This window comes from Nannospalax galili, unplaced genomic scaffold, assembly GCF_000622305.1.
Source record: "Nannospalax galili isolate Female #2095 unplaced genomic scaffold, S.galili_v1.0 scaffold83, whole genome shotgun sequence".
Taxonomy (NCBI): Eukaryota; Metazoa; Chordata; class Mammalia; order Rodentia; family Spalacidae; genus Nannospalax; species Nannospalax galili.
In genome coordinates, this window is record NW_008352659.1 from 7,014,289 (window position 1) to 7,040,382 (window position 26,094).

Below are 26,094 nucleotides of genomic sequence, written 5' to 3' on the forward strand. Positions count from 1 at the left end.
AATACCACTATAACCTATAATTCACTATATTAGTAGAAAATTCTAAGACAGGCAATAGTTTCAAAATCTAGGATTCTGTTAAAGTGCTTAGTTTTGACTAGTTGAAGTACTGAAAGTTAAGATCTTTATTTCAAAATACAGATGAATATTTGTCTAAACCTGTGGTGGTAGAAAAGGTGTTAACTCTGGGCACTGTTAGGAGTCCACCAGTCATCACTGAGAACACCATTATTACCCATAGACAATGTTGGTAGGGGCAATAGAGGAAGAAATTTGGGACATCACGGAATACTTCAATTTTCCCACTGTTCCTGAAAAGTGTCATTACCTGAGCAGCATCAATTTTCTTCGCAATGCTCTGCTTTGAGTTTGTCATGGCTTCCAGCTTCCGGGCTGCATTTCCCACTTTCGCTGTGAGCACGTCCAGACCCTGAGACACCTGCTGGGCTTTCTGCATGGCCACTGTGGAGGCTCCTTGCCCTCTACTCAGATAAGTACATGCTTTCATTATACTTTATAGTAAACATTTCTCACACCCAGTACATGTCATTTTTGTTAACATGCTTGTATTTTTCTTTCTCCCCAGTCATCTCAGAGAGCACAAGACAGAACTAAACAAAGACATCCAAACTACCTACTTTCTCTTTTGCTTTTAAAGACACACAGTTTTATTTTGTTTTGTTTTGTTTGTTTTTGAGATAAGGTCTTAGTTGTAATGACTGGCCTTGAACTCCTAACCCCCTCAAGTTCTGGAATTATAGGTATGCACCACTATGTCCAATTCATAACAGCTTTATAGAACTACATAACTACTTTGAAATCAGGCCAACAAATTTTGATGACAATTATTCTTAGTTATATAACCAAACCTAAACTTCAATGGGAAAAATTTCTGGAGATCTTACTGATACATAGAGGGGACTTTGTTACTACAGTAATGTGTACTTTAGAACCAAGTGGTTCATTAATTTGTTTTATTTATGGGCAAGCATACTTTGAAATATTTCAGGAGACAGAGCACACAGTGTTAGAAAGCACACTACATTGAAACCAATTTGATCTGGGGTTATTTTTTTTATTATTTTATGTGTATGAGTATATTGCCTGCATGTATATAAAGTGTACCCATGTTATGGAATGCCTGCAAAGGTCAGAAGAGGGCATCAGATTCCCCCAGAACTAGAGTTATGGATGGTTGTTAGCCACCATGTGGGTGCTGGGAGTTGAACCTGGGTCCTATGAAAGAACAGCCAGACCTCTTAACAGCTAAGCCATCTCTCCAGCCTTCCATCTGTTTTTGAACCCTGACTTTTCCTACCTATGGGATTTTGTTATGATGTTTAACCTTCTTGAGCTTCAGTGCTTCTCTTTCTTAATTATAAAAGGAACATAAAATAAAGATAGTAACAAAATAAGTAACAAAATAAAAGTATTTGCAGTGCTTATTTAACAGAGTAGCTTCAGTGTCAAGGTAATATACTTGAGCTGGGAATATAGTTAGTTCAGTGTTAAAGTGCTTGCCTAGCATACATAGGGGTTTGATTCCCAGCAATGAAAAAAGATTTTTAAAATAATATGCTTCAGGGCCTGTATATGAGTCAGTTGTAGTGAGCTTGCCTGTATTTATGAGGTCCTGGGTTCAATCCCCAGAAAAAAAAAAAGGCAGAAAGGAGGAAGAGGGGGAAGAAAGAAGAGGGAGGGAAAAATGTACTTCATAATATACCAATCTAACTGAATTATCATTATTATAATGAACCTAATGGCAATCTTAATGTATACCTTCCAATACTATGTAACCTATTAAATGACCAAACTGGTTAGCACTGAGATGCAAAAAGTACACATTATTTCCCTTGAATTTTTAAAAGCATTAATTTCACTATTTTCCTCTCTCAGAAATGATATTCTACTACTACAAGAAATCATGTAACTTAATAGACTTGATATCCTTAACAGACTTTCTAAGCCATAAAGAAAGATTTGCCACCTTCTTAACAAACTCAGATTACTTTAATCCACCCAGACCCATAAATTCAATCCCAGGTATAACTCATTATTTTGAAGAATGGCACAGTTCATCCTAGTCTGAGCTCCAGACTAGTCTAAACTCCAAAACATCCTTGCCTCTCTTCATAATATTATGAGCCTATTATTTATCTGTCTTCTTTTATTGTATGTATGTATGTGTATGTGTGTGTTTGTGTTCATGTGTGGTTGTCATGCATGTTGGAGGCCAGAGGTCAAACTTAGGTACTGTTCCTCAGCCAGCCATCCACATTGGTTTGTTTTTTAATATTTTATTCTTATTACTATTTTTTTAAATTATGTATCTATGTGTGGGGGTAGGAAGGTTATGCATGTAACTATGGTGCTAGAATTACAGGCTATTTTGAACAACCTGACATGGGTGTAAGGAATAGAACTCAGGTCCTCTGGAAGAGCAGTACACACTCTTAACCACTGAGCCATCATCTCTCTCTGCCCTGTTTTTGTTGTTTTTAATTTTATTTTTATGTATGTAATTGTTTGGCTTGCATTGCACCATGTGTGGGTAATGCCCAGAGGCCAGAGGAGGGCACTGGATCCCCTGGAACTAGAGTTATGGATGGTTGTTAGCCACAATGTGGATGCTGGGAACCAAACCCAGGTCTTCTGCAAGAGCAGCCAGTGCTCTTAACCACTTAGCCATCTCTCCAGCCCCGCCACCTTCTGTTTGAGACAGAGTATCTCACTAGCCTTGAACTGGCTGATTAGGCTAGGCTGGCTGGTCTGTGAGCCCCAGGAATGTGCCCATCTATACACTTCCTTCACACTGCAGTTACAAACCACAAAGCACTACTATGTCTGGCTTTTTTACATACGTTTTGAGGATCTTCATGCTTGTTTGGCAAGTACTTTACTAACTGAGCTGTCTCCCCAACTCCTCTGTCCTCTTTTTAAAATTCATCTTTATCAATACTTCAGGTAATAAACTCCATAAATTTATTGCCAAGATATATGAAAAAAGGCATATGTAAACCTTTGTCTTGGACTTGAAGCAAGAAAACAGACCGAGCTGGAGAGCTGGCGAGCTGGCTCAAGAGATTAAGAGCACCAGCTGCTCTTGCAAAGGACCAGGGTTCAGTTCTCAGCACTCACAAGAAGCTAACTACTGTCACTAACTCCTGTACCGGGGATCCAATTCCTTTTTCCAGCCTCCACAGGCACTGCACACCTGGGTGCACTTACATACATGCAGGCAAAACACTCGTACACATAAAGTAAAAATAAATTTTAAAAAGAAAATGGAAGACTAAGAGGAAAAATACTGTTTATAAGTTCATTATTTCCTTTGTATATAATAATTCATGATGGGGAATTTCTGGTATATATGAATCCAATTGTGAAAAAGTAAAAATATATATGGACTACATTCAAAATAAAGTTTGTTGAGTCCCATGGGGGTAAAAATATCTTCTTCTTTTTAACTTTTTTGTCAAAAAATATCTTCTTCAAACCTAGAAGCCTGTCACGGTTAGAATATCAGTGAAGAAATTATTACTGTGTTTTAGTCATTAAAATAATAAATAGTTGGGTATATTAAAGAAAGAACAGGAGGACAGCCTTCTAATCTTTCATCATGAAAGGATATCACAGGCTCCACAGTCAATTGCCACTGTTCTAGCTTCTCTCTTTACAGATTAATGGTTTATCCCATACAACTGCCTCATTCTCTTCTCATTTCATTTCTCTCTAAACACATACAACTGTGAATTTGAGAATTCCAAATGAAAATTCTCTACCACACTGTGAAAGGGCTGCAGACAAAAGATCCAGCAGCAAGAAATCAGAGGAGCCAAGAATCTTGTCCAACCACAATGGCATTTCTCCAAAGAGGAACAGAACTTCTTTTTATCCCTTCTGCAAAGTTCTTGCCATGCTAAGGACAAGGGAGACTGCTTCTCAGCAGGAGACAGGCTTACTGGGCTCAATGATATTATATTTAAACCATTTCCTCTCCCCTTCAAGATATGTGCTCTGAAGGTCCTGCAGCTTCCTTGGCTACAATGAACCCACAACTCTACCAAAAAATACCAGTTATTACATAGTAATCTGCATCTTCTAAGGTAGAGATGAATGGTTTTATCAGATTAAAAGGCTGATGTTGATCCAAAAGAAGTACTTTCAAGACCTGAATTCTTTTTTGTTTTGCTTTGGTTTGGTTTGGTTTTTGGTCTTGCTCTTTTTTGAGACAGGGTCTCCCTGTAGCCCCAGCTGACCTGGAACTCATTATTTAGACCAGGCTGGCCTTGAACTCACAGAGATCCACCTGCCTCTGCCTCCCAAGTGTTGGGACTACAGGCATGCGCCACCATGCCTAGCTAGGACCTAAATTCTTAGATATGAATATGTTGAGACCAAGTATAATGGTATGCAATATGTTGAGGTTCATTTCTGGGCCTTGTATGAACAAATGATATCATGTACATCCCAATGATGAAGAAATTAAAACATTTTCAAAGCAAAATTAAATTTCATCTACACTAGACATCTTAGGACACTTCTCAATGTCTATATCATATTCATTAACTCCATGGATGAATTTTTTTAAATCTACATTATATTGAACTTTTTAAAAATATTTTTATTATTTTTATTTTATATGTATGAGTGTATTGCCTGCATATATGTAAGTGCACCTCTGTCGTGCAGTGCCCTCAGAGGTCAGAAGGGAGCATCAGATCACCAAGAACTGGAGCTATGGAGAGCTGTTAGCCACCATGTGGGTGCTGAGAATCAAACCCGGGTCCTCTACAAGAGCAGCCAGTGCTCTTAACCACTGAGCCATGTCTCCAGCCCCTATATAGAACTTTCTTAAAAGCAAACTAAATATTCTTATTTTTTTTAAAGACATCTGGTTTCTTTTTTAAAAAATACTTTATTATTTTATTTTATGTGTATGAATGTATTGCTTGCATATATGTGAGTGTACCCCTGTCATGCAATGCCAGTGGAGATCAGAAGAGGACTTCAGATTCCCCTGGAACTGGAGTGAAGGACGGTTTGTAACCACCATGTGGGTGCTGGGAATCGAACCTGGGTCCTCTGCAAGAGCAGTCAGTGCTCTTAACCACTGAGCCATCTCTCCAGCCCCTAAATATTCTTATTTTTATGGGGGAAATGTTCTAAAAACCAAGATTTGAGAAGGGTAAAAGGAAAGTAAAAGAATTATGATGGCCAATGAGATGGCTCAGAGAATAAAGGCACTTGGCACCATGCCTAACAACCTGAGTTTGATAACCAGGCCAACTACAAGTGGTCCTGACTGTCATATGTGCCCCTTGACACACATGTATACACATACACACACAAATAAATATATATTACCTAATAAAAACATTTTAAAGAATTATGAAACCAAGTAATGATAAAATAGAAACTCAAAGGAGCCCAGAAATTACTACTTTGGAGGAGCATCGGTTAACTGATACCAAAAAAATGTCATATAATTCTAATCTTTTCGCTTTTTCTTTTTTTTCTTTTTTTTTTTTTTTTTTTTATTTTATTTATTTTTTTTCTATCTTTTTGAGACAGGGTCTCCCTATAGCCCCAGCTGACCTGTAACTCACTATGTAGCTGGCCTTGAACTCTGCCTGCCTCAGCCTCCCAAGTGCTGGGATTAAAGGCGTGTACCACCACACTTGGCTTCACTCTCTTTTTTTTATTTTTTGGAGTATGTCAGTGTACCAAATGCATGTGTGTGTGTGTATGTGCCCGTGGAAACTGGAGGTTAATGACAAGTGTCTTCCTTTATTGCTTTCTACCCTATTTTTTTTTCCACCGTTTCCATTCCCTCACTCAGAGGGAATTCTAGGTATGCATACCTTGTCCAGTTTAGGTACTGGGGACTGAACTGAGGACTTCATGCATGCTAAGCAAGTGTTCTACCAGCAGAGTTACATTTCCAGCCCTATTTTCACTCTTTTGTGTTTCTCTCTAACCATCTTTCATAAAAGATATCTAACTTGGTCAGACTTCAACTTTGCCCTTGCGTTTCATAAAACCCTATCTAAACACTTTTTTTAAAAAATGAATTACAGCCGGGCGTGGTGGTGCATACCTTTAATCCCAGCACTCGGGAGGCAGAGGCAGGCGTATCTCTGTGAGTTCAAGGGCAGCCTGGTCTACATAGTGAGTTCCAGGACAGCTGGGGCTACAGGGAGACCCTGTCTTAAAAAGACCGAAAAAAAAAAAAGAAAAAAATGAATTACAGGCCGGGCATGATGGTGTAACACCTTTAACCTAAGCACTAGGAAGGCAGAGGCAGGCCGATCTCTGTGAGATCTAGGCCAGCCTGATCTATATAGTAATTTCCAGGCCAGCAGCCAAGGCTCCATAGTGAGACCTTGTCTCAAAAAACAAAACGGGGATGGAGAGAGGGCTCAGCAGTTAAGAACACTGGTTGTTCTTGCAGAAGACCCAGGATCAAATCCCAGCACCCACATGGCAGCTAACAACTGTCCGTAACTCCAGTCCCAGGGTATCCGACAGCCTCTTCTGACCTCCATGGGCATTGCACGACACGGGTGCACTTACCTACATGCAGGCAATACACGCATACACATAAAATAAAAATAATAATTTTTTTTTAAAACCTATCAATTACAGACTAAGCCCTAACTTTATTTTTAGGTATTTGGACATTTTACAGTTCAGATAAAAGAAAGTTCATCTTCCTTTTAGAAGATGGTATATCTATCTAGAAGATGGTTAGCCAAGATAACTTGGTAAAACTGGCATGGATTTGCTTTCTGAATCACCTCATTAGGAGTGAATATTACTAGTCTAAGAGTAGAGAACTTTACCTGGCTCGGAGGTCGGCCACTTGATCAGTCATCTGCCCTAGCATTTTACAGGTTCCCAAGATCTCCCTGCGTTCCTTGCCTGCACAAAGTTCACCAACTTTTCCAGCTTCATCTAAGATTTGCCTGATGGCCTGCTCACCAGCGTCCCCTAAAATAGATATTCAATATCAACACTGAAGCATATTAATTATTCAGAGAGGATACTTTACAAGTCACTTCATTCATGTAGGAATGGACAGCTTTAAAAATGTGAATAGAAGGCAATCCATCCAACAGTGAACAGTCAAGCACCCTCACCATAGGGTGAGGTTTTAACCACAATCACTGCTAAAAAAGGTATTTGGAACCATATCTACTTGGAAATATTAAACAGCTTGTGGTACAAAAATGGATGATGAAAATAGGGTCTAATAATTTAACAGTACTTAGCACCTTCAACTTCCATTGGACTTTTCACATTCATTCACACATTAATCTAAAACTGAATAAATATTAAAGAAGAAAAGCCATAAAGCCAAGCTCAATAACCTACTTGAGTCTTATCTTGATAAAGTCAACTTCAATTCCCAATTCTTATTGGCATCACTATAGAATCTGCTTATATTAAGTACTCTGTTGACATAAATGGAAGTCTGCCCAATGGGAGCTAGAAGAACTTTTATTCAAAATAATTACCTCCTGATTCACAGACTGAGTGAGCCAATAATTTTTCAAAGAATGCCCAGCTTCTCTTGGTTTATTTACTCACAGTGAGTGGTGATATGGTCTGTGCCCTCATCCTTTAAGACCCAATAATGTCACAGACAGAACTAGTAGGGGATGGGATATGCTAATAATGCTATAGCAGTTATCTCGGGATTATGAGATTATGGGAAGATTCCTTCCTTTCCTTCATGTGCTTATACTTCAGCTGTTTGTTATTCAGAAAAGCAGAACTATAGGGGTTACCTGGGGAGGCATTGGGGTCACGGAGCCAACCTTTGGCTTGGTTAAGTTTGGAATCTATGGAGGCCAGTGCTCTCTTCATGGCTTCAGTATCCTTTTGAAGAGAAACCCAAGTTATTTTCTTTGCAAAAATTGAGAGACTGTAATTCAAAGTAGACAGAGAGGCAGTTACAGCACTAACATACAACACCTAAGGTAGTCCTATAATGGCCTTAAAATAATCTCATCACACCACAGCTCTTTATCTATCAAAATGCAACATCGTGCATGCAAATCTTCAGTTAATTCTATTCTGCTTCCTAGTGTCTCTATGGCTAAAACTACAAACATAAAACTGCTGAAGTCAAAAGTCAAGTCTTTGGGAGAAAAAAAAAAAGCCCTGTTGTCTCAGGCCTCATTATCAGCCTTTCCACTAGTCAACATCCATCAGCTGAAGTCTTTCCAGAGCCCTCCCTGCTTTAGAAAAGCCTCATTAGTATGTGGCACCACAAAGCACATTCTCTTACACCTTGTTTTGAAATGCACAGACATACTGGATGCTGTTTCATTATATTTAATTACTCAAAAAAAAAAACTCTTGGAATTATTTGTTGGAAAAATAAATTGAAGATGATAATGTAACAGTTTTGATTTAGTTCTCAAAATAAACTACTAAAATTTTTAAAGAAGAAAACATATTTCTGGCCTTCCCTTATTTCTCCATGCCTGGTTCCCCTACCATTCCTCACCAATGGGTCAGTTTATTGCTTATAACCAGGATTCATGAAGAAGAGAATGGTACCAGCATAAAGTCTCCCAAGATACAGTTGGGAAACAACTGATAAAAGAAATTGATCAGCCGGACATGGTGGTGCACACCTTCAGCCCAGCACTCGGGAAGCAGAGGCAGGAGGGTCTCTGTGAGTTCAAGGCCAGTCTTATCTATATATCAAGTTCCAGGCCAGCTGGGGCTACAAGAAGACCCTGTTTCAAAAGACCAAAAAAAAAATCATTTTTTTTAATACAGGAAAATGCAGAGACCATAACAAATACCCACATCAATCTTCAAAACTGGCAGGCTGACCATCTCTTTTGAGATGGGGTCTCACTATACATTACTGGCTGACCTGGAACTCACTATGTAGACCAGTCTGACATCAAACTCACAGAGATCTACCTGCCTCTGCTTCTGCTTCCTGGGTGCAAGGAAGGATTAAAGGTGTGTGCCACTGCACCTGACCCTAGACTGGCCATCTCTCAAGCCTCTACTTACATCTTAAAAACCGTCCATCTTCTTTTGTGCAGGGAACTGACTCTTGGAGAGTCAACCATCAAAGCATAGTGTTAACCTCTAAATTCTAGGCAGTGTCCTATATCCCTAACTTTCTTCAATTTTCAATGCCACAGAACTAGGGTTTTCCTACCATCAGGTGTTGTACCATCAGGCTTCCACAAGGGGGCACCAGGCACATATTCTCCACCCACCAACTCCCTTTCCAATTCAAAGAGCAAAGGCAGCAGCATTCACAGACATAGTCAGCAGCCAGCAGCAGCTTTTCCAAATACTTACTCGATTAATAACTATCATCTTTAGGATTCCCTTCTTTCCCGACTAAAAAAGTATAGTTCTTCCGTTCTAACCCTAATTATATGCCACAGCAACAAAAAAGGCTGAACTAAATGATTGATTTTAAAAAATGGAAAAGTTGCCGGGTGTGGTGGCACATGTCTTTAATCTCAGCACTTGGGAGGCAGAGGCAGGCAGATTTTTGTGAGTTCGAGGCCAGCCTGGTCTACATAGTGAGTTCCAGGACAGCTGGGGCTACAGGGAGACCCTGTCTCAAAAAGACAAAAAAAAGGAAAAGTTACCAAGTTATATGGACTCATAGTAGCTATAGATAATGGGCATCAAGCATAATGGAGGGGTGAAGATCTGTCTCTTAAAACTAGTAGAAAGGTGGGGGCTGTGGGTGCAGAAAAAAAAATACTAGTAGAAAAGAATAATTTAAGTGATTTGATTCTCTTACTGTTTAAATCACTGCTCCTCCCCCACTATTTTTTTTTGCATGTGTATGAGTGCTGTGCCTACATGTATGTAAGTGCACCCATGTTGTACAATGCCTGCAGAGTTCAGAAGAGGGCGTCAGATCCCCTGGAACTAGAGTTATGGACAGTTGTTAGCCACCACATGGGTGCTGGGATTTGACCCTGGGTCTTCTGCAAGAGCAGTCAGTGCTTTAACTGCTGAGCCATCTCTCCAGCCCCCTATTCTATGTTGTTTTACATTTACTTGTACAGCAAACTTTGCCTCCAAAAGTAATACAAAGCTGAATTCCAAAATAGAAAGGCCCAAATCAATCTTTTAAGATTGTCTCAGGTAACTCCTAACCTTAAAGAGCTGGATAGCCTTTAGAATTTAACATGTTAAAAGGTATAGCACAAGTTGTCTACGCATAGGTTTGTTTTTAATTCCATAAGCTCCTACCTAGGAAATATGTACATATTCTGGAAAAGAAATGTCAATGTAAAAATATTTAATTTAAAATATGTTAATAACCATTTCTGTAATACAGATATATTCAGTGAGAAAAAAACGATACTTATTACATTTCAAAAATCTAAATTTCAAAGGAAAGTCAGATATATTTTAGTATCTAATCTAGCAATAAAGGCTCCTGGTTGAGAACTAAATTTAATTGAATATTTCTTACATAGTAGATTCTGTTTTAGACACTATCCTTTCAATTACCTCACTGAATCCTAAGTTTAAATGTAATTTCATTTTACAAATTAAGAAACAAGAAATCACTCCTAAAATCACTTGATCTTAGCCTGTTGACTCCAACATTTACTTTGTATCAAATGAAACTGAATATTTTTCTTGCAAAGACAGTTGCCAAATATGCCACAAAACTTCTGTAATAGTCAGCAAATCTCCGCCTTGTCAGTTGCAGCTTTGGTTAATACTGCTCACAAAATAAGCTCTAGAAATCAAACTCACAATCTTCAGTAACACAAATGACTGCTTTTATTCTCCAGTGTCCCAAAATGACTTGAAACACAATGGAAAAACAAGCTTTGCTGTATTCAGCATCCTCAAAAATCATTTATTTTTCTCCATACTAAAGCTCAAACTTTGCTGCTAGGAAGGACTATGATTCTCAGGAAGAGAGTAATTTATTTCTGAGTAGGAGATTTGATAACACAAAGAAGTTAAAATTAGCAGATGCTCATTTTCTTGTAAACTGAACCAATGGTAAATGTGGAATGAATTTCATTTAGTTTCTAAGTGCTTTTTTCTTAATTATATTTTTATTTATTTATGTACATGTGTGGGTATGCATATGCCACGGCACGTTCTTGAGGTCAGAGGACAGCAAAGGGAAGAGAAGCAGGAAAGATGCCTCAGTGGTTAAAAGCACTAGCTTCTCTTACAGAGAACCCAGGTTCATTTCCCAGCACCCACATGGCAGCTGAGAGCTGTCTGTAACTCCAGTTCTAGGGGATGCAATGCCTTCTTCTGGCCTCCAGAGTACCAGACACACACGTCGTGCACATACAAACATACAGGCAAAACACACATAAAATAAAAATAAAATTTTTAAAGGGTCAGGACTGGAGAGATGGCTCAGCAGTTAAGAGCACTGGCTGCTCTTGCAGAAAACCCAGGTTCAAATACTAGCACCCACATGGTGACTAGGTGACTAACAACTGTCTGTAACTCCAATTACAGGGAATCTGATACCCTCTCTTCTGTCCTCTTCAGGCCTGCACAACATGGGTTTACTTACTTACATGGAAGCATAACACTCATACACATAAAATAAATAAACAAATTTTTTAAAAAATACATGTTTTGGGGAACAAACATTTTGATTTCCTAAGATCTCACACATATTTTTGGAAGGGTAGTATTTATGATGAAATCAAGGGAATCTTGTCATGAGGAACTTAAGTACACTAATAATAAATATGATAATAAATAATAAACAGCCTCACTAAACTCTAGGACTAGAAGTCAGTTTGGAGATATATTTATAGCAGATAAAAATAATTTTAACCTGTGGTCAACCATACTGTGTACCATAAAGCATTCTGAACCCTGTCTTATGCATGTAAGTATTCAGAGTACAGTCTGAGAAAAAGAGAACATATTGTCCCTCATTCTTCGCTATACAAATTCAAATTTGGGGAAAGAGAAAAGTTGACACTAATTTGTCCTGTGTTTTTTGTTGATATTATTTTGGGTATTTATTTCTTTTGGTTTTGTTTTGAGACAATGTCTCAATATGTAGCCCAGGCTGTGCTGTACTTAAGATCCTCCTACCTCTGCCTCCTTAGGATTACAGCTATTTTCCACCATGCCAGAACCAAAATTGTTTTTAATTTTGTGTGTGTGTGTGTGTGTGTGTGTGTGTGTGTGTGTGTGTGTGTGGGGTGGGGGTGGGATGTTGTATTGTTGCTGACGATCAAAGCCAGGGACTCATACATGCTAAGCAAATTCTCTGTAACTGAGCTACATTCCCAGCCCTTGTTTTTTGTTGTTGTTTTGTTGTTGTTGTTGTTGTTTTGTTTTTTGTTTTATAAGAGCAAAGGTAAAAAAAGACCAGATCTAATCAGCAAGTTTTGGGGACATCAGGCAGATTTCTACACAATTCCCTCCCCTCATGGCCCTGCTTACCATAAAAATCATATCAGATTTTTAATCTAAAACCTGGTACTCTCCCCCACATATCAAAAAGTGGGAAGACATCCTTGCAAAAACACTCCATACTTAAGGAGGAACTGACAGACTCCTAAAATTTAATTTATATTTAGGCCTCAAGAAAACCTGTGAATAATACTGAGATCCCCTACAGACAACTAAGAGTAACCATGGTTAGAAAGCATAGTCCTGTAATCCCAGTATTTTTTATTTAAAATTTTTAAATATTGAGAATAAAGATCCTTCTCCCATTGCCCAACCTTCTTCTTTTCTGCTTCTGATAATTTTTCTTCCCATTACATTTTACTTCTGACCACATTTCTACAAGCACCATTCCAATATTCTGAGCAAAGATGTTTTTTGGAAAGAATAGACTGACCAACAAGAAAAGCATGGCTAATCCTAAAACTTTAGATGAGTTCTCTTCTCTAGACCTTAATCTCTCATCTCTAATACCTATCTTCACAACTCTAAAGTCTATACCAGTTACAAGCGAGCTCACAGATGTACCAGCTGAAGATAAACCAGCTCAGATGGGAAACATCTATTCCTTTAACATCTGGGATTTTGTCTTTGGGAAGTGAACAAAAAAAACATCATAAACGCCTGAATTAACCACTTATCCCAAACTTCTAGAGATCAATTTCTCATTCTATTAGCTGCTAAAACAAAACTTTGGAAAACGAACATACACACACACACACACACACACACACACACACACACACACACGCACGCACCACTCACATACAACCTGATTTTTTAAGTAATAAAAATTAATCTCAACCCTTAAATTACAATGGTCTGCAGTGAGGGCTAGTGTTCCAGGACCACTTATTCTGACCAGTATTTCCTTTTTCGGTAGAAAGTGAGTAACCATCTGTGAAAGGCATCTGAGTTAGTCACTGCTCCTATTCCTCACCAGCCTAGACCACAATGGGAGTAGACACCACAGCAACTACTTGTGAATAGCAGTATTTAATAACTTGAAGTTAAAAGTCACCTCTGTAGGGTTTAAAAAGTCTTAGTAATGAAATGCCATTTTGTTTTTTTATTTTTTCCTCTCATTCCTCTTAAGTCCCAGCATTTGTCAAGATGCAATATAAATACAAAAAAAGATTAAGCATAGAATACTAAATGCACAAAGAGGAGAATGAGAGCTGAATTTAACTCAAATTCTTTTGATTTAGAATGTATTCCCAGGGAAAACGCTCGCTTGACTTGTAATGATCACTGTAAGATAACTGGGTTTTGGGGGGGGGGGGCCTGTCTTTTTAAGACAGGGTCTCCTAAGTGCTGGGATTAAAAGCACACTACCATGTCTGGCTCAATGACTGTTCATTTTTAAGGGGACAATTTTTACTTTCAATAGAAATGAAGTGTTCAAAGTTACTATTAAATTTGTGAAACTGCTACTTGAATGTAAGTATAAAAGGCAAACTATTGAGCTATGCATTGCCTCCTTAAAATCTGAACTTACTCGGCAAAATGTACGTTTACCAAAAATTTGTTCCACTTACTTTCTTCCCCCACATTTCTAGAGGAACCATCACTTTCCAGAAGAATACTGCACCAGTGGGGAAGCATGAAACAAGTATGGTAAGACAAAGTTAATTATTTATTGGTAGGGACAAGAGGAGGTGAAAGACACTGTATGCATCGAACAGAATGGGAACAGACAGACACAAGGTCTGATTAAGTCATTGCTTACAATTCAGCAAAAAAAGATGCATAAACCTATTCAAATGAAAAACAGCCAACATCCTAGTCATCAATGTCTATTTTGAAGGTAACATTTCATATCCTAAAGATTCTTATAACTAATCAAATGTTTATACTTACGGGTTAAGTAGAAGAGTGACAAGAGGTAGAAGAGGATGAGGACAGGGATGGGAGTGAAACATATGTGTATTTTTTTATACTATTGTAAGTTTTGAATCAGGTAAATATGTAACAAAAGCCAGCAGATTAAAAAATCCTCTTGTTCATTCTAATGTCATGTGCTTTGCGCGTCTTTTGGCTGAACAAATTTAATTATTTTCACTCTTGATAAAGTTAGTTTTGCATCATCCTCTAGATCAGCATACAGGAAGGGGCAGCTAACAAAACAGCAAATGTGAAGACCAGATCTATTCCCCTTGTCTGTCCTGACCCTCCCCCGAAGCTCCTAATCCTGGTACTGAAAAGTCCATTGAATTCATCTGTTTTTGCTGCTTTTTTAAAATAAGAAGCAACTCTTGATGGTACTTACACATAATCAACTCTATTAATAACATATATTCACTAAACGATTTTTCCCTCCAAAAATAGAGAAACATTGTGAGTAAATGCCTGTTTTGTCTCACTACTTTCTCATCTGCTAGAAGCAAAGAGCAAAGAGACTGGGTTAGGGGAACTAAAATAGTAGAATTACGGCTGATTCACAGCCTAGGCAGAACATGCAGAAAGCCAGCAACCAAAGTTAGGACAAATCACTATTCTTTACTTCTTATCTTCTTTTACTTTGGGGGATTATGCGGGACGGGTGTGCCATAGCTCTCTAATCTACCCACTTCCATCAGGGCTTACAGCTTCAACCACACATCTCCATAAGGAAATTTCAGGGCCTACAAACTGGTTGAGCGGCACATACAGAAGTCTTCATTCCCAAGAGCTAGGTCTACAGGTGACTGACACAGCTCCTTAGGGAAACATGCCCTTCAAATGAAGCCCATGAAGATGGCCTAGGCAAAAAATGTTCTGAAAAGGGCCAGCTCAGAGAGAAGAGCACCTACCAAAATAGAAAGCCTGATATGCCATAGTAATCTGTTTCCTTTTTAGTGCCCCCCAACCCTTGAAATATCTCAATACAAGCCAAAGTCAATCTGCCCAGTACAGCCCCAAAGTCCCTTTTAAATCATATCCCGACGCATATTCGAGCACAGTGTTACACACCGGCACACAGCATAAGGCACGGCACACAGCACATGAAAACCTCACAGACATGCTTTTTCTCTTTTTAAGCGGAAAAAAAGAAACTAAAGGGCAAGAGAAAGCTTACCTTCTAAATGTGAGAAAAAGAATGAAACAAAGAAGAGAACAAAAAAGATGCACAGAAGTCATTGGGAAATGAAAGTTATCAAGTAAGCAAAAGCAAAATTAAATCAAATCAAAGACAAAATGACTTGTAAAGTTTTAAAACATAATTTTAGAATCAGTTAAAGAACTTCACCTCAGTGAGGAAATACCTCTGTAAATGAATAAATAAAGTAAACTAATTTATTATGCATAGTTAAGTTAGTTTTCTGAGCACCAAGTGGGGGAAGGGTTGGTAGTGATTTTACACTCCAAACTTTGACCTTACCTTACAGGTGGTTCTGGAGTAAAAATAGCTCTAATGAGCTCCCAATGGAAGTCAACCTCTAAAATCACCTCTTTTGTCTGCGAACAACCTGCTATGTGGCCTTAGAAACAACATTTGGCTCATATACAGGAAAGCTGGATCCTAGAGACAAGGTGTTTCCCTTGTCTTGGCCTTCAATAGGGCAGGCATAAACCAAAACATTTTAGTTTTCTCAGGCCAGGAAACTTTGTTCACAGTGGGCTGTATAAGTAAGTAACCCAGAGTGGCAGCAACTCAAAACTACTACTGACAGGCCCTAGAAATGATCTATACTGATGGACTCCATTTGGACTCAAAGAAGAGTTTCCAGAAAAGGTAAAGGGATTTTTTAAACCAATTGACAAATATGAAGACCAGTATTTTAAGTAAATTTCCCTTAGGGAAAAACAGAATGATCAAGCAACATATCTAAAAATATCAAGAGTTTCCTCTGTATATTCCTCTGGATCAAAGGTTAGCTAAGGACAAATTTTTCTTAAAGTTCATAATTATAGCCATATTCTCAGTCTTTCTTAGTCACCTGGCATCAGTCACCCATATAAAAGGCAGGGATTCCCTATGGTATGGCACAGGGAAATACCATACATAAGTCCTCCACCAGTCCAACCAATGAGAAGGGAGGTGTACATACCTCAGCCTTCTACCAATATTCACCCTATATACCTATTTATTCTTCCATGGAACAAAAGTAATTTGTAAAGGTATCAAATAACCCATGATATAAGTGAGGAAGAAATTGTTTTCACAATATCTGAGTATTCTTAAATTACACATAATTACAAAATACAATATAAGGCAGGTGGCAATCAAAATCCCTCAGGGGGACAGATTTGAGTTTTGCATATTTCTTTTCTAATAAGACTTGCCTTGCTGGCCCAGGCATCTTCATCCCAAGAGGTGAGTTGTAATACACGAATGATCTCATTAATTTCAGCACTCATCTTCTCAACAGTAAAATTCCGATTTTTCAAAGCCTCTTCTATTCCTTGGTTTTTTGAGTTTTTAGTTGTTACAAATATCTTCATAGCTATGAAAATAAAAGATCAAAAACTAATCTTAGAATTTAATCTTTAAATTTTTTTATTATATGTATGTATTTTGTATGTGTGCACATGTGAAAGTCAGAGGACAAATTGAAGGGCTCAGTTCTCTTCTAGCACGTGGCTGGATGCAAGGAATTAAACTCAGGTAGTCAGGCTTGCTGGCAATTGTCTTTAGTCACTGACCCATTTTACCAGTCTGGAATTTAATCTCATTGTTTAATAATAGTCAAAGATGGTGTTTTATACTTTGAACACCTATTTTGGTCTTCTCTGGCCTCAAAAAGAATATATAAAACAAAGAGCAAAAATCTGCCACATAGTTTCATTATCATCAAATTTCTTTGCAAAGAAAACTCAAGGTACAAAACATTACCACAACATGATTAGAAAACTAATTTAACATACAAAGATGACCTATAATCACAGCATACCTAATAGCCTCTAAAACCATTATCATCCTGCACACTAACACTATCAGTGCACTGTAGAATGCCCTACTGCTCCCAGTACCATGTTGTGCCTTGAAGAACTCAGTGTATCTTCCAGCCAGGACTTCCTTTAACATATACAAGTAACTTTCTTTTCTTTGTTCTTTTTTTTTTCTTTTTTTTTTAAAAAAAACAAAACTTTAATTGAAAAAAAAAATTTTTTAAGATATGTGTACGGGGGCTGGAGAGATGGTTCAGAGGTTAAGAGGGCCCATGTTCAATTCCCAGCACCCACATGGAAGCTAACAACTGTAACTCCAGTTCTAGGCAATCTGACAACCTCTTCAGGCCTCCGCAGGCTTACCATACAGGCAGGCAAAACACTCATATACATAAAATAAAAATAAATCCAAAATTAATTAATTAATTTAATTTTTTTTCTGCCAGGCACGGTGGCACACACCCTTAATACCAGCACTTGGGAGGCAGAGGCAGGTGGATCTCTACAAGTTCAAGGTCATCCTGGTCTACATAGTGAGTTCCAGGCCAGCTGGGGCTATAGGGAGACCCTGTCTCAAAAAGACCAAAAAAAAAAATTTCCTTAACTGAATCCTTGCCCTTCACCACTGTAGAAGTCATCAGTGTGTCTTCCCAGTGCAGTATGATCGGCAGTTTCTCATCATCTGAAACTGGGTAGCTCTTCGTTCCTGATCTGAACAGCAGGTTATAAGAAGTCCTCCTAGCTGGGCAAGGCAGTGAGTGCACTCTTGTAATCCCAGCACTCAGGGGCCAGTGAGGAAGGGCTGAGGCAGAGGGATCACCTAGAATTAAGGCCAGCCTAGACTACACAATATATTTGAAGATAGCCTATGCTGTATATTGAGACTGTCACAAGGAACCAAAACAGGGACTGGAGAGATGTCTCAGCAGTTAAGAGCATTGGCTGCTCTTCCAGAGGTTCGATTCCAAGCACCCACATCACAGCTAACAGCTGTCCTTAACTCCAGTTCCAGGGGACCCAACACCCTCTTCTGGCCTCTGTGGGCATTGCATGACAATGAATGCAATGCATGAAGGCAAAATATTCACAGACATAAAATAAAAAAGAAACCACCAGACATGGTGGCACACGCCTTTAGTGGTGCAGAGACAGGCAGAGTTCAAGCCCAGCCTTGTCTACATAGTGAGTTCCAGGGCAGCTGAGGCTACAGGGAGACCCTGTCTCAAAAAGACCAAAAAAAAAAATTTCTTTAAGATATGTGTATGTGTGTCTGTGTGAATGTATGCCATATGTGTGGGAATGCTGACTGAGGCCAGAAAAGAACACTGGGTTGCCTCAGAGCTGGAGTTACAGGCAGCTAGTTGTGAGTATCCTCCATGGGGCTGGGAACCAAGCTCATATCCTCTGTAAGAGCAGCAAGTGCTCTTAGCTGCTGAGTTATCTCTCCATCCCCAGCAGTGACTTTCTAACCCTCAAAGTAAAGAAAAAATAAGAATAATAATATAGAACACTAGAAAGAGATTATTGGGGCTGGAGAGATGGCTCAGTGGCTAAGAGTACTGTCTGCTCTTACAGAGGACTCAGGTTCAGATCCTAGTACCCATATGGCAGCTAACAACCATCTGTAACTCCAGTTCCACGGGATCCAACACCCTCTTCTGATCTACATGGTGCACTCACATACATGTAAGCAAAACAGCCATACATGCCAGGCATGGTGGCACACGCCTTTAGTCCCAGCACTTGGGAGGCAGAGGCAGGCAGATTTCTGAGTTCGAGGCCAGCCTGGTCTACATAGCAAGTTCCAGGCCAGCTGGGGCTTCAGGGAGACACTGTCTCAAAAAGATCAATAATAATAATAATAATAATAATAATAATAATTTTAAAAATAAAAGTTATTATCTTCCCAGGGCTGGAAAGATGGCTTAGCACTGGCTGCTCTTGCAGAGGAACCAGGTTCAAATCCCAGCACCCACATGGTGGCTAACAACCTTCCATAACTCCAGTTCCAGGGAATCTGACACCCTCTTCTGATCTCTGCAGGCAATGCCTAACACAGAAGCACTTAACATACATGTAAGCAATACACTCACACACATAAAATGAAAACAATAAGTAAAAATATTTTTTAAAATATTTTATTTATTTTTATTTTTATTTTTTTCCAGAGCTGAGGACCGAACCCAGGGCCTTGAGCTTGCTAGGCAAGTTCTCTATCACTGAGCTAAATCCCCAACCCCAATTATTTATTATTTTTATTTTATGTGTATGAGTGTATTTGCCTGTATGTATATGAGTGCACTCGTGTTGTGCAATACCACAGAGGTCAGAAGAGGGCTTCGGATTCCTCTGGAACTGGAGTTAAGGGTGGTTCTTAGCCACCACGTAGGTGCTGGGAATTGAACCCAGGTCCTCTGCAAGAGCACTCAGTGCTCTTAACCACTGAGCCATCTCTCCAGCCCCACGTAAAAATATCTTAAAAATAAAGATAAAGTTACCTTCCCACTAAAAAATTAAAATTTAAAAGCAAAAACTAGTTAATACCGTATTAAATTATCCAGATTAGAAAATTAGAAAGAAACCATTTCCCAACAACTTTTGCTACATAAAACAGTTGGCCCAAAAGTGTATTTCTAGGCCTGGGTTTTAGCCCAAAGGTACAGCACTTACACATAGTATATGCTAGGTCCTGGGTTCAAGCCCCAACACAGCAAGCAAACAAGCATGCCTGAAGGACATGTACCACAGCCACAAATCTCCGCGTTTAGAACACATTAAAACCTTTTTCTCTCTGCACAGACAAGCAGGAAATACCTGAAATGAGGACAGGAAGCAGCTCTTTCACCGTGTTCATTGAGTTCACCAGCATCACCCGGTGTTCCTGGTGAGTCAACTCCTGCTGTCTCTCATCAATCATCTTAGCCATCTTGGTCATTCCTAAGGCACAAGGAAGTGTAGGATGAGTAGTAAACAAGCCGGAATCAGGCTTTTTCAGCCTAAATCCATTGTGAACTACTAAAAAAAGCCAAAACGACTGTCCATTTATTTAAAGACAGACACTAACTAAACTCCAGCATTTATGCAACATTAAATGAAGGTAATTTATTAAAAGAAAACTCTAAATGTGATAATTTCCATGTCTGATAGAAATACATTCACAAATATTAAAGCTGGAACAAATAACTCATTCACAAGGGGGAGAATATTTTCCAGACTACTATACATACAGTTTTCATACCGCAGATCTGGCTACTGTGCTATGTAAGAATTGAGGAAGGGCTCATGCGGAATCTAATAACTGCAAAGCTTTAAGAACGATAATGATGTTTTGGGTTTTATTTTAACATTATATATTTTGTGTATGGGGGAGGGTGCATAGGCATTGTGGCATACATATGGATGGAGGTCAGAGGGCAACTTTCAGGAGATGGTTCTCTCCTTCCACCACGACGTGGGTTCTGGGGCTTGAACTAAAGTAACCAAGCTTTTGCCTGCTGAGTCATCTCAAAGACCTTGTGTTTTATTTTTACCTTAGTATTTTTTGTACTTTTCAAATTGATCCAAAATAAGTATACACTACTTTTAAAATCAGAAACAAAAATAGAAATGTTATAAAAAGTACAGTGATGGCAGTTTTCAAAAGCATTTGGTGTTTTAGAACCAATCTCCTAGCACTTTTTTGTTTACTTTGGTTATTATTCAAAAGTGCTATGCGATTTTTTAAAAATTACATTTATTTATGTATGTATATATATGTGGGACATAATTCCCCACAGTGTATATGTAAGAGGGTAACTTGAGATCAGTTCTCTCCTACCATGTGGTTTATCAGGCTTAGCTGCAAGCACCTTTAACAGCTGAGTCATCTTACTAACTATAAGATTACTTTTTTTTTTTTTTTTCGGTCTTTTTGAGACAGGGTCTCCCTGTAGCCCCAGCTGTCCTGGAACTCACTGTGTAGACCAAGTTGGCCTTGAACTCAGAGATCCACCTGCCTCTGCCTCCCAAGCGCTGGGACTACAGGCGTGCACCACCATGCCCGGCTGTGATTACTTTTTAAGCTTTAGATTTTCATATTACGCCTAGGATTTTTTTTCCCCTAACTAGGATTTCTTAAGTAGTTTCACAGATCATCAAGACCAAGGAGAGGCAGAAAGGGTAGGGCTGCCTCTGCTTCACCCCAAGTAGGTTCATTTTGTTGTTTGTTTTTTGAGACAGGGTCTCCCTGTAGCCCCAACTGACTTGGAACTCGCTATGTAGACCAGGCTCCTCAAGTGGCCTTGATCTCACAGAGATCCCTGCCTCTAGGATTAAAGGTGTGCCCAGCCAACGCATGGCTCATTTTTGTTAAGTTTTGCTTAAAGTTACTTGAGGAAAAAAAAACTCTTTTATCCTGTGTTATAAGAATGAGAACACAGGTCTAGGCTAAAGGACTTGCTCAAGCATGCATAAAGCCCTGGGTTAATCTCTAGCAGCATCCAACACAGCACCACTACCCCAGCATACCTCTACAGCCAACAAAGAATGTCATTTACAGGCGATCTTCAATGATGACTCAGAGAATGTATAAGTTTACAAAATAACAACTACATCGGACCCTCAGAAAGATACTGTTAAGAACAACATTTCAATTAAAAAATAATTCATAGGGCAATTAATTTCAGGTTAAACACCTATATCTTTTCATAAATCTTATTCACACATCAAGGTCTCTTAGGGGTCATGTTATGCCTGTAAGATCAAAGCTAGTATAAGTAGATTTTGAATATGCAATACTCAGTTGCCTAAACAGTCATTTCAAAGTAAGATTTAACCAGGTTACTTCTCTCCCCTTCAAATCTGATTATATTATGCAGTTTTGGGCTAGGGCACAAATCCCTAAGAGTAGGTGGGCTAATTAGCAAGCTAGGAAGTCATGAAGAGCTACAGGCTAGCTGGCAGGAATGCTGAAGGAATGCCGTGTAATGTGGAAAGGAGAGGTCAGGACTGAGGGTGGCCTTCAGCATTACAGTAACAGAAAAGTATTTCCCACATCCTCCAGCAGCATTTACAATGCCATGGTTTAATACTTTTGACAGGGTCAGAATGTATAGAAAGCAGATACAGGTTTCAGAGACAATGACATCCCCAGTAGAAACCCAGCTCCATTAAGAGAGTAGAGACGCCAAAATGCCCAATGCACCATCACCTATTTTCTGCAAAACATAAGAGAAGGGTAACTTTCCTCTTGAACCAACATGGTCAATTCATAATAAAAACTTTTATTATAAAAACTGGTTTTGACTAACCTGGCCCAAGATTCTTTGTGTAAGTAACCAAATCTTCCATAGTCTCCACCACCTCTGCCACTGTGAGATATTCCAAAATTCCTTTGCAAACTCTAATAATTTTACGAACCTGAAAATATATGAGGATTAAGTCACATTAGTGAACAGTACATTGAAAATGGCACTATAAAGATGTAGCTCTTTTAACAGTCCAGAACCCTAAAAATATCCAGTGTTCCATTATCTTTAAAACTAGGCTTTGGAGGCTGGAGAGGTGGCTCAGTAGTTAAGAACACTTGCTACTCTTCCAGAGGACCTAAGTTTGGTTCCCAGCACCCACATTGGACAGTTCACAACTGCCTTAACTCCAGCTCACTGGGAACTGACACTGTCTTCAGATCTCCAAGGGCACCTGCACACACATGGCATGCATGCACAAAGACACATACACATCCAAATAAAGTAAGTCTAAAACTACACTTCTGTCTAGGCAAGGTCTTCATGGGCCTCAGATTGCCTACCTCAGCCTCATCAAACGTAAGAAGTAGATCTGATGTGCCAGAGAGGATGCCCCTTGACCCATCAATGAGGTAATCTCGAGCAGGCACGGAGTAAGGGTCTGACTGAAGCATCTGGGCTGCCTGAACAAGTTTGGTGCAAGCATTCTCAACCCTAGGGGCAAGAAAATGGGTTAACTCCTTAGAAGAAGCAAACATAAATTATCATACATAAATGTAAAGAAAGTAAATGCTCCCGGCATGGTGACACACGCCTTTTGTCCCAGCACTCAGGAGGAAGAGACAGGCACAGGCAGATCTCTGTGAGTTCAAGGCCAGCCTGGTCTACATAGTGAGTTCCAGGACAGCTGGGGCTACAGGGAGACCCTGTCTCAAAAAGACCAAAAAAAAAAAAAAAAAAGAAAGAAACTGTCAGTCTAAAATCTATATCCAGTGAAAACGTACTTCAAAAATTGAAGGAAACATACCTCTTCAGACATGTAAAAACTGAAGTAATTCAGCACTAGCAGATCTATGTTCTAATAAATGATAAAGAAGCAAATGATGCCTGATACAAGTACGAATTTATGGGGCTGGAGAGATGGTTCAGCGGTTAAGAGCACTAACTGCTCTTTCAGAGGACCCAGGTTTGATTCCCAGCACCCGCACGGGGGCTACGAACCGTCCTTAACTCCAGTTCCAGGGGAAAGTGCACTCACATACATGCAAGCAATACACTCGTACACATAAAATAAAAATAATGTTTAAGAAATTTACACAAAAGAATGAAAAGCTCAACAAATGGTAAGTATATAAATAAATAAAACGCTTTATTTTCTTAAATATTTATCTCTAAAAGATAAGTGACAGAGTTAAAACTTAAAAAAGTGAACCTGAAAGCCGTGGTGGTACACACCCAAAAATCTTACAACTGGGAAAGCTCAGCAGGAAGATCTTGAGTTTCCAAACCAGCATTGCTGGACCTAATTTGGCTGCCCAGACAATGATTGTAAAAGGATCATCAATGATTATACAAGATAGTTTCTATAAATGAGTTAAATTTGCATCAAACTATATTTAAAACATATAATATGCAGTATGGCAGAAAGTGCATACTTTCTAACTTATTCAGTTTACAACTTTAAAGTATTTAAATGAGCAGGCTGGGGAGATGGTTCCCTTGGTAAAATACTTGCCACTCAAGCATAAAGACATGAATTCAGATCCCCAGCCCCCACAAAAAAAGGTGGCATATATCTATAATCCCAGCATGAGGAAGCAGAGACAGAAGAATTTTGCAATCTCTTTGGTTAGCCAGCGTAGCCTAATCAGTGAGCTCCGAGCCCAATAAGAAACCCTGTCTTGGGTTTATACTAGTTCAAAATTGTATGACTGTATTAATTCAACTGTGAACCTAAAAATTTACAGCCACCTTTGAAAGAGATGTATCCTTGCTTGGGAATGTGTTACTAAATATGCTAAAGCTGTAATGAAATGCTTCTAAAAAAAAAAGAAAAGAAAAGAAAAAGGAAATGTAATATAGATGATATATACAGGAGAAGTGAACTTTCTAAAACTATTAAAAATAATGAGTAGGAAAAAAAAAAAAAAAAAAAAAGCAGGCTGAGCATAGACCAGGGGAGTAAGCCACTAAGTAGCACTTCTCCATGGGTTATATTTTAGCTCCTGTCTCCAGGTCCCTGCCCTGAGTTTCTGCCATGACTTCCCTCACTGCTGAACTGTAACCTGGGAGATGTAAGATAGAATAAACCCTTCTCTCCCCGCTGCACCCCAAAAAAGAAACCCTGTCTCAAAATAAGGTTGCCAGGCATGGTGGCATATACTTTTAATCCCAGCACTCAGGAGGCAGAGGGAGGTGGATTTCTATGAGTGAGGCCAGCCTGTTCACACAGCAAGTTCCAAGCCAAACAGTAAGACCCTGACTCAAAAAAATGTAAATAAATTTACATTGTTACACAGCAAGTTCCAGGCCAAAACAGTAAGACCCTGACTCAAAAAAATGTAAATAGCCAGGCATTGTGGCACACACTTTTAATCCCAGCACTTGAGAGGCAGAGGCAGGCGGATCTCTGTGAGTTGGAGGCCAGCTGGGGCTAAGGGAGACCCTGTTTCAAAAAGACCACCCCCCCAACAAAGTAAATAAATTAAAAAATAAGGTGAATGGGTTGGCAAGATAGCTCATAGGTTAGAGGCACCTGATGTCAAGTCTGACCAATAGAGTTCGATCCCTAGGATCCACATGGTGAAAAGAGCAAACAAACACTCTCATAAATTGACCTCTGACCTACACATGTATGTCCTGACATGTGCTCCCCAACACAAAAATAAATAAAATGAAAATTTTTTAAATTAAATATTTAAATGAAAACTCAAAAATGTTCAAGAAAGGAGCTGGAGAGATGGCTCAGTAGTTAACAGCACTGGCTGTTCTTGAAAGGACTCAGGTTTGATTACCAGCACCCATAGTGGCTACAACCTTCCAGTTCCAGGGGATCTGATGCCCTCTTCTGGTCTCTGTGCACTAATATGCATGCATGCAAAACACTCATACACATAAAGGAAAAATGTCCAAGAGAAATATTTCAAAAGAACTATAGGAACACTCACTCACTCACTGACCAGCATGAATTGAAGCCCACTGATCTCGTGCTTCAGGTTTTTGGTGTGGTTTGTTTTCTGTTTTTTTTTTTTGGTCTTTTTGAGACAGGGTCTCCCTGTAGCCCCAGCTGTCCTGGAACTCACTACGTAGACCAGGCTGGCCTTGAATTCACAGAGATCTGCCTCCCGAGTACTGGGATTAAAGGTGTATGCCACTACTCCTGGCATGCTTCAGGATTTTTACACAGCCTTTTGCTCTATCTCAAGCACCTGCTCTTCTTCCTTCTTCCCTTTGCTCAATCCCCTTCTTATTCTGTTTAAAATGCCTCTTCTTTCAAGTCATCATCATGTCTTATATGTTCCCTTAGAATTTATCACACTTT

At 39.2% G+C, this 26,094-nt stretch overlaps 1 protein-coding gene across 2 annotated transcripts in view; it reads right to left on the reverse strand.

The window, feature by feature from the left end:
* The window catches only part of Vcl (vinculin), a 105,565-nt gene that overhangs the window by 25,705 nt on the left and 53,766 nt on the right, over positions 1-26,094 (reverse strand). For both annotated transcript variants that reach the window (XM_008849910.3, XM_008849911.3), the window contains exons 3-9: positions 23,117-23,267; positions 22,617-22,725; positions 20,143-20,265; positions 16,723-16,883; positions 7,794-7,884; positions 6,846-6,993; positions 329-482 (exon numbers count right to left, since the gene is read on the reverse strand). In XM_008849910.3, coding sequence (XP_008848132.1) covers positions 329-482; positions 6,846-6,993; positions 7,794-7,884; positions 16,723-16,883; positions 20,143-20,265; positions 22,617-22,725; positions 23,117-23,267 — 937 coding nt within the window. The remainder of the gene's footprint in view (positions 1-328; positions 483-6,845; positions 6,994-7,793; positions 7,885-16,722; positions 16,884-20,142; positions 20,266-22,616; positions 22,726-23,116; positions 23,268-26,094) is intronic.